The following is a 9,904-nucleotide window of genomic DNA, read 5'->3' as shown; positions in this document are numbered from 1 at the left end:
TAAATGTGTTGCATCTGGAATCAGCAGTGTTCTTACACCCACAGGATTTTCTTTTTGCATCTAGTCCAGAAATTATTGTGTACTTCTTAAGGAATGTCTGCTGGCTACTCTGTTCCAGCAGCAGTAGTGCAGTGAATTGATTGGTTGTGCATAGAGGAACTCTATAAAGGAGTAACAGGTACTTGTAGTTAACCTTACAGACGTGTTTCTTTTTGAACTCCAGTTAGTAACTTCCTGTTACGTTTAAATTTCAGGCAGATATTTTTTTCCCCACGCTTATTTCTTTCTCTTAATTTAAGTTGGAGCAATGCTCCAACGGGAACAGTGTTTGGAGGAGGATAAATGGGATGTCCCACCAGTTGGCAGTTTTTACTTTTTTTTCTGTGTTGGAACCAGCTGGTAGTATAAAGCCAAAAATTGTCATGGAAATAGCCCTCGTTGAGAGGTCGTTTTGAGTGCTGCAGGGAAAATTGATACTGATTGACCATGTTGTGACCCTTTGCAAATTGTATGGTCTGCATGCAGAGGGCTTTCTCACTTGCTCAACTTGTAAAGTAGTCACCAAAGATGGCCTCATGTTCTATAGTCATGATTATGTGTTAGACTTTGGCTGAATGCAACAAAGTTTGAACTCACCAAAGTTTGTTTCTACATTTAACTACTGTACCTTTATTGCTACCAGCATCATGTGTAGTTGCTTCCTAATTCAGTGCTGTCAAAGTATGGGATTAGTTGTTTTTTCCTTGAATTCTGTTTTGCTTGTTTGCAAGCCTGGATCATTTCAACAGAACTAGGTAGATTAAACTATGTGCAGTCACTGTAGCAGATATTGTCCTCTGGAGGACAATATTATCCAGGAGATAATATTGGTGGTCTTGGGGAAATGGTGCTTAACCCGTGGTTGTTGCAGTTGGAACAGTACATTTAGTCCATCCTTAGCTATACCTAGGAAAAGATATACTGAAGATGTATGATGAATTAGATGAGGGATGATGAGGAACAAATATTTCCCCCTCTTGAATGAGGAAGAACAAATATGGCAAAAATTCAATAGTTCATTGTCTCATTCCTGGATCATTTTATGTGAACAGTGTGTGAGGAATACACTGGGGCATCCTTCTTCAAACCTTTGACTTATTCTTTATGAAAGTTCAGTAGTGCTTAGTAAACCCTGTAACATTTTTCTTGATACACTCAGTGATAAAACTGCAACACAGCCTTATCTGTTCTCTTCCTCGTTGATGCTGTGACATAAATAAAAATTCTTGTTTCAATATGAAGTAGGGATGCAAAAATGTTTTCCAACCATATAAAGAGTTTTAAGGAAGGCATACAAGCACGACATAGACACACTATGTGTTTAGCTTGTTTTTCTTTCTTTTACAGAATAACTGGTATTGTCATTTAAATATTGGTTTCATACTTATCTTTTAACATTTTAAAGAGATAATATGAGAGCTGGTAGATAAAAACATTGTCATTTTGTATGCGTATGTGCAGTAATGTGATGTGAAGATAGTAAAAGATGAGAAAACCTGGAGTTTCTCTTTGGCTGTAGGCATTCTAGATAAGCAATGGCACTACAGAGGTGGTAGTGAAATTACCTAGTAACGCTGGATTTTTAAATTTTAATATTATCGCTTGGGAAATAAGGCTATATGGGTAATGCCACAAATACGGTATACTGTTAGTGAGCTTTTCATGTGGCCATGGGAAGCTTGTTATGGGATTTTGATTTCTATGTAGTGAGAGTTCCTGTTTGTGTTTATGGATTTCTGTAGGTTTGTAGCTAGTTGTTATTTGATTAAGAGGAATTGTGACCCAGAAAAAGCTCCACTTCATCTATCAGAAGAGTGACACTTTCACTCAGCACTTAGATTTGCCCTCTCTTTTACAAAGGTGAAAACGGTGTCTTTTAAAAAGTTCCTTATATAAAGGGAAATTAAGCCTTCCTTAAGGCCAGACATATCTAAAATTACTTCTATGGCTAGCTGTGGAAATTCCATTTTTGTTTCTCATATCTGGGAATTAACAAAGTGTCAAACTGTCCAAGGAGAAATTAGTAGTGCTCTGAATAAAGTCTTTATTCTACAGATTTCAGCCATGTATCTAATTCCAGAATTTCTCCGAAGTTTAAAATTAGAATCAGAATATTTGCAATGCACATACAGTTGTTCAAGATGGATGGACGTTCAGCAGCTGGAAAGTGATCTCACACTTTCCCTGAGCATCATCAAACCCAACTGAAAGCAGAGGATAATGTCTGTGCTAAGTGTCAAAGTTTTGTGCTTGTTGGCTTTTAGTGTTACCCTTTCTGATGTGCAGTTAATTTTATCCTTCACCACTAGTCCCAGTGAAGTAAAACAGGCATGAAACTGCATAAAATTCTGCATATGAAATTCTGCACCAACCTGGACTTCAGTTTTCAAACCACCAGTGTTGTAGGAGCCTGGGTCACATCAAGTTTCAGGGGCATTTCTCTCTATGTATACACACATATATATATGCATATGCTTTGGCCTCCTTCAATCTTCAAAATAATGCTGGTTTAATTGTTTTAGGGTTTTCAGTCTGGAAATCTGATTGTGCAAGGAACTAATACTCCAGTTTTAAGAAGTTAAAATGTCATTTCAAGGCTGTCTTAAGATTGTGGTGCTGTAGTAAGAGGAAAGATGTCTTGAGAACGTGTTTCTCCCCACCTCCCCTCATATAAAACCTTTGCTGCACAAAGCAGCAGTACTTGGAATTTCAATCTTTTTATGGAATATAAATTTGATGTTGCACTTCAGTCTTTGGTTTTCAGTCTTCCCTCAACTGATTTGGCCTATGCGGAAGTAATTTATTGTTTGTTAAGGACGAGAATTCATATTATGTGACGCCTGTATAACTACTCATTTCGTTTGTTTAAGACAAGCCAAGGAGAGTTCAGTACTGCATAGTTTATTACAGGGATTTGTTTCCTTTTCCTTTCTGGTATTCAGAAGAAAGTTAAATTTGTCCATTGTGTATTTGCAAGTTTGTTGCTATATGGGCGTGTGTATATGACATGTTCTCACTGCTTCCTGAACAGATGCAGGGCATAGACATGTTAATGCACTTGCTCCATGTTTTATCAACCACAGTTTGACATAATTTTGGGACCACCTAACCATCTACTAGCAAGAAAAGTTGAAACCATAAGAATGCAGTCTGCTATAACTTTTCAGAAAAAATACAGTGTGGGAGGTGATCATGCAAGTTTTACAGGCTGCTTCACAATTATCAGAGAATTTTAAGAAAAGTGGAATAACAGAGCAGATTGTTGTAAATGAAATGAGAAGTCTGGATTGAAACTGAACCAGGATAATGAAACATCAGTGTTGGATATTGCTGTACATGTCGTACATGAGAGTGGAAAGGGCCTCTTTGGTTTCTGTATTCAGACACCTGCTATGTAAAATAGCCTTCATAATCTCATTATACTTACATATATTCTAATAGGAGTAATTTTAAATTTATCAAAAGTGAACAATACTTAAAATCAGTCTCGATGCTTTTCAAAATCTGGCTGCATAAAAATTTATGTTTGTTAGCTAGTTTGTAAAAAAACCCCAAAATCCCCCCCAAAAACATTAAAAAAAAACCAAAAAAAACCCCCACAAAAAGACAACAACAGCAAAAGAACCCAAGCCAAGCAAACCAAAAATACCCCCCTCCCTCCCAAAAAGACTTCAGAAGTGATAGTTGAGTCTTCATTTTTAATTATGTCATAGTTTGTACCACAGATTTTAAGAATTTATCTCACCACTGATTACTAGTTGAAGCCTTGTAGGTTAAATTTCAACTAAAAAGAAAAAGGTAATATGTATTAGATAATTCTTGGGGAAGATAGGACTGGTGTCTTGGGGTGACCTTATGATGTGTATCCCATCAGTGCATTGAAAAGTCTTTTGTGTAGGGCACTTTCTCTAAAAATCTGTTTCTTGATTATTACATTTCTTTGTGACATTTTCAAGTTCTCTTAAGACTTGTTGTGCTGTACTGAGAGGAAAGATGGCTTGAGGAACATGTAGTTTGTTTTCTGTGATTTGATGTTGTGGTTCTCTGTCATGATCTTGATGACAGTGGAAAAGCTAATGCTTTATATGCATAGTACAGACCTTTTAGTAGTTATAATCTACCAGAAGCTGTTCATTACTGTTCTGTCACATTGAAGTGAAGCGTTTGATAAATCTCCCCTTCTTTAGCTTTATTGCACTTTAAGTTACTTATTACTTGCATGGTGTACAATGCACACTGTGTGTGGGTTTGCCCTTTGCTAAGGAAAGGTAGCCATCCCCTTCTCTTTCTTCTCTTCCTCAGTGGCATGTGGATCTAGAGTAAACAATTTGCCTGAAATGATTTGGAAATAGCTGTTTAGTTAGCATGCTCTACAATTAGCAAAAGTTCAATTAAGTGTTAATAAATAGGGGATTTTCTATCATCTTTAGATGTATGGTCTCTTTTTACTGTATTCAACTTGTATATCCAAATTACTGTAGAACAGTTATGTGCATCATACATATAATTTATACTCAGCGCAATCTATCAAATACCCAGTGATTGTGTGTTCTGAATTCATATAAAGCCCTCTTCCTATCCCTGTTTCCTGTCACAGAAAGGGCCTTTTTTTCCTACAGGTTTGACCTACCTACCTTTTTTTTCCTTTTATTTCATATGACTGCATTTTAAACATGTCTGCATTCTTGTATTCAGGACTTATTATGTATCAGTTACTTTTTGTCCTATTCAGTGTTGTTTGGGTGCCTCTTTTTCCATAAGAGTATCCAGATTAGTGACCTTTATAATGCATGTTTTTTCCCACATTAGTACCATTTTAGCCTGAGAAGGCCTTTTCAGTGTCCTTCCTTCCTCTTGAAAACACTCTAATTACAGTTGCTGCCGTTTTCCTTTCCACTGATGAAAGTTGGTCACATTTGCTCACAGCTCTGTAATCAGATGCCCTTGACTAAAATCAGCTAAAATGTAGTTGGAGATAGAGGCATCTGAAATGACCTCAGAACAGAAAATGTATCACTCATTGCTGCTTATCCTCTGGACTTCTCATTTAGCTCATCCTTCAGCTGGCAGTCACTCCCCCTGCTTTTGCTCAAGGTAGCTGTGGCTGGTTCCTTTGTTCCCGCTGGAGTGGATCACACCAACCTGTTCATCCTCGGTGAACCCCGGACCAGTGGCTGGAACAGCGTGAACATATGCACTGCTGCCCTGGTCTCCTCCCATTCTGCACTGCTACAAATTGCTGTATTGGGTGATGGGCAATGCCATATGTGCACAGACCATATGGTATTTTCTCCTCAATCTACAGTTGCCTTGTTCTTCACACATTGTAATACTTTGCTGTATGTGTGTAAGTTCAGTTTGTCTTTTGGAAGCTGCTTTTATTTGTTGGGGTTAGAGGCATGTACTTACATGGAAAACCTAATTTTGCAATAAACAGTTACTGATAGTAAAGGATATGAGATAACGTTCTGGATTGAACCGAAGATAGCCCTTAAAAGAGAAGTGTTTGTCCCAGTTTGAGACAAGTTTGGAGGAACGTCCAAAATTAACATCCTCTGATAGAAGGCAGGTTTCAGCTGCCCCTCCACCACCAGGTTCAGGAAAAAATTCCTCCGAGGAAAGTGAAAGAAAAAAGCCTATTTATTTGACAGACAATGGGAAAAGAATAATGCTAAATAATAAAACCTCTCTCTGTGGAGAGAACCTGGTAAATTTCCAGAGTCCTTTGTGAATGTGGCTTTCTCCTCTTCGGAGCTGGGCCAAGGTGTAAGATCTCCCAGTGTGTTCTGGCATTGTTGAACAGTCCAGAAGAGAAGAGGAGGAAGCTGGAGTCCCAGGAAAACAAATTAATTTAACTCTCTGTCTCTCCCTTCCAAGAAAAGGAGCCAAGAACTGGGGAAAAGCTGGAAGGTGCTTTTCCTCTGCTCTACAGCACGAGTAGCAGCTATCTCTGTGTCCTTGGAGCACAAACTGCTTTGAAAAGTTTGTCTGGCTTTTTTTTTTTTTTCCTTCTCTTGCCCCCGGTTTTAGAGACACGGGCACAGAGCGGCAATAGGGGATACACATCATAAAGTCACCCCAAGACAGTGTTTAAGTGATGTCTGTATCTTTACTATTAAGGAATCAAGCAAGGTAACTTGTGGGTCATTTTCATTAACATCAGTATGGGGAATGAAACTTGGAAAACATGCCTCCCGAAGAGTTTTCATGAGCACTTAATTTTGCTTTTGTTCAGGGAGACACATATTAAATGCGTGCTAATTATGAGTTTTGCAGCAACTTGACTGCTAACTTGAGGTCTGTGTCTGTAGCCACATTCTGCATTCTTTGAATTCATCTTGGTATAATATTTTTAAATATTTCAAACAGCAGATGTGCATTGCTTATAGATTTGTATAAATGTTGGTGCAGTGTATACACAATACGTCTCCCATACAATGATCTGTTGACATTATTCTCTGTTGCTTAGCTTCAGACACTAAAGTCATGACATGTGCTGCTGTTTGGAGGATGCCGAAGGAATTGGAATCAGGCAGTCATGAATCCCCTGATGATTCATCAAGCAACACTCAAACCCTGGAGCTACTCTGTCACCTTGACAACACAGCCCATGGCAATATGGCCTGGTAGGATTCTGCATATTTTATACTCCTAGAAAAAACCTAAAGGATAGACCCATGCTGTTAGTTTTGTGCAGATTTATATTGTAGAAGCTATGCTATGCACTTTAAAACTATTCCATCTTTTAAAAAAAAAAAGTATAAATTGGATTTTTAGTCCCAGATGTTTCATAGATTAAAAACATTTATTATCGTCCTGCAAACACATATGGAGTAACAGCCTGTGTACTGTTTTAATGTGTTTTTCCCCACCTGCCCCCATCTAAAACCTTTGTTGCACAGAGATATAATACTTAGAATTTCAGTCTTTTTATCTAATATAAATTTGATGTTGCACTTATGTTTTTCTTTTTTAGTCTTCCCTCAACTGATTTAGCATGAGTGTGAGTAATTTATTGTTTGATAAGGATAAGAATTCATTATGTTATATGGTGCCTGTGTAACTATTCTTTATCTGTTGTCTAAGTCAAGACAAGGAGAGCTGCAATACTGCAGATGTTATTACAGAAGCTTGTTTCCCTTTCCTTTCTGTTATTTAAAAGAAAGTTAAATTTGTCCGTTGTGTATTTGCAAGTTTGTTGCTTTATGGATGTGTGTATATGACATGTTCCCACTGCTTCCTGACCAGATGCAGGGCATATCATAAGTTTTAAGCATCCATTTCTAGCCACAGATTTCTAGTTTCAGCCTTGCAGGTTAAATTTTAACCAAAAAAAGGGGTAAATTTAAGGTAATATTTATTAGGCAGTTCTTGGACAAGATGGGACATATCAGTGCATTCAAAAACATATAGATTACTTTTTTCTAAGATACACATTTTCTGAATGTTAAATTTCTTCATGGTAGTATCCTTTAATTCTTTGCTACACATTTTAAAATGAGTGCTCCTCTTTGTAATTCTTTTATTATTTTAATTCAATTTTTATTGTTGAAACCTTTTGATAACTAATATTCCCAATTATATTGGAAAGGTTTTTTTGTTTGTTTTATCTTTACTTTTTACCCTTTTAAGCTTTGTGCCTTTTGTCTTGCAGCTTCCCATAAACAGTTTCTGTCTGATGCTGGAATGCCAGAACTTTGTATGGTAGCTGGATCACGAAAGGAAGAATAGGAGGCGTATCACTGCTTTTTATCAGGATGTGAATTATGCGAATGCCCAGAATAATTCTTTTCCTCTAATAACAGCTTATAACAAGTTCATGTGCAGTTTTCAGTCATCTGCTATCTGATTTTATCCAGTACTTAGTGCTTACAAATTTCTGCTACAATTTAATGCCCATTATCTATGTGCATGTGTATATATATGCACAGAGATTTGAAAATGTCCAGTGTTACAGAGAGATAAAAGATGTAAACAGAGTACTTGGCATTAGTACTCCTCACAGCATCTCAGGCAAGCACAGCTGAGTTAGAGGATCTTGTTCTAGAGCAGGCTTTTCTATTTGTGTCTCAATCATATTGGACACAGCTCATAAATGAGTAAATTAGGCCTTTTGTGCTAAATGTGTCACTTAACATGCCATGCCTCAGTGAGTGGTGTGTTGGCTACAAATAGCAACGTAAATATTCTTTGTATTACACTTCTCAGGTGTTTAGAGAAACATGAAGCTATTTAGACACTAAGGGTTCAATTGTTGTTAGAACCAAACATAAATCAGAAAAGCAATTTTCCTCAATGCGAAGTGTAAACACTTTTCAAACCACAATGTAAGCCAGTGTTCTGGTGTACACAATCACTGAGATCCGTGGTGGTCTGGCACCATACACTTGCAGTAAGAAGGCTCTGTCATTTGCCTTGCCATTAGAGCATACTCTTTACATTTTGCCCAGAAAACCACAGGCTGAGCACTGGACCTGGGTTCAGTGTGACCATGTACACTTCAAGGAGGTTGCTTAATCCACAGTGTGCAGTACAGCAGTGTACCAGAGCCACAAATTGGACACAGGCTTCATTTTTTAAGTTAATTTTGAATATTATTAGTCAAAATGCATGCTAAAAAAAATTAAACGAAAAACGGCATTTCTATCACATCTTTATATGCTGGGCCCGCAAGAGTGTGGCAGAGTTGCCAGCACAGTTTAAAGATGCAGCATGTAATGTTGGTGTCAGCCTTTGTGACACTGACTCCAGATAGCAGCTCATAGGAAGGTATTTTTTGTGTGTCTTGGTATCTGTAGCGCACAGATGCTTCATGATATTCATGAATCTGGTTGCAGATCATAAGTAATTGAGACTTGATTGTAAATCAGGAAAAAAAGCAAAACTATCTTGAACATGCAACTGGTTATGTACTCTGGCATCTATCACCCACCTCAGGGCTTTACTTGTAGTTTTGTTCATGTTTACCCTCCTCTGCTTTATTCCTTTTCATGCCTTTTTTAAGGTTTATTGTCTTATATTGTTTTTCTCTTCTATTAAGAAAGCCTGCTAGTTGGAAAATTACCTCACAGATTTTTCTGTTTCTAGTATCATGCACTAGGAAACACAAGGTGGGATTTTTTCCTGGTCTGATGTGTCAGGTATTGGTTTTGTTCAACTCTGTACTTACGTTAAGAACTGATTCTTCATTTTTTTACTTTTATCTCCTTTATGGAATGCTGTGCTCACATGTCTCTGAAATTTTTTATTAAAAACCAGCAGAGACATATTTAATACCAGTTCTCTTTTGTGAACCAAGACCAAAAGAGTGTTTTCAGTCGATTGTGACTAAAATCTTAAACTTTGCTGGTGTGTGACTCAACACTGTGCTCCTCCTGCTCAAGATCTATTGAAATAATTTTCTAATCTTGACAAAACCTTTGGCAAAATCGAATCTCCAAGACATTACAGGCAAATGAAAAAGAAGTTTGCTTTTCTACAGTTCCACTTTATCTGGATTGCATGAGTTACTGTGTTTAAAAATTAAGCATAACCATTCATTTTTAGTTACTGAGATTGTTTACTGCTTTGAATTTGGGACTCATCAGCATTTTTACTCAAACTCTTGTATGGCATAAAGAGAGTTCAGAAGATTAAACAGATGCTTAAATTAGGCCACCAAATAGGCCTGTTAATTGTTCTGTTTGGTTCTAGCCTAAGATTTTTTTTTCATCCTCTGCCTGCTGTTCCTCATGTAAGCCAAAATGCAAAGATTTCAAATGCAAAAATACTGAGTGAATTATTACAGAGTGGAAAACCCCAGATATACATGGAAATTTGTGTGTGTGTGTTTTAAAAAAAAAAAGTCTCTTCAATAAATTCAATT

General features: G+C 37.2%; 1 protein-coding gene across 1 annotated transcript in view; it reads left to right on the top strand.

Moving 5' to 3' along the window:
• Nucleotides 1-9,904, top strand: part of TSSC1 (tumor suppressing subtransferable candidate 1) — a 77,186-nt gene that overhangs the window by 29,479 nt on the left and 37,803 nt on the right. The window contains exon 4 of the mRNA XM_008641753.2: nt 6,509-6,665. Within this exon, the coding sequence (XP_008639975.1) occupies nt 6,509-6,665 (157 nt within the window). The remainder of the gene's footprint in view (nt 1-6,508; nt 6,666-9,904) is intronic.

Source organism: Corvus brachyrhynchos, unplaced genomic scaffold (genome assembly GCF_000691975.1).
Source record: "Corvus brachyrhynchos isolate BGI_N302 unplaced genomic scaffold, ASM69197v1 scaffold116, whole genome shotgun sequence".
Classification (NCBI taxonomy): domain Eukaryota; kingdom Metazoa; phylum Chordata; class Aves; order Passeriformes; family Corvidae; genus Corvus; species Corvus brachyrhynchos.
Note: the sequence above shows the minus strand (reverse complement) of the source record. Positions and strands in the feature narration are given on the sequence as shown.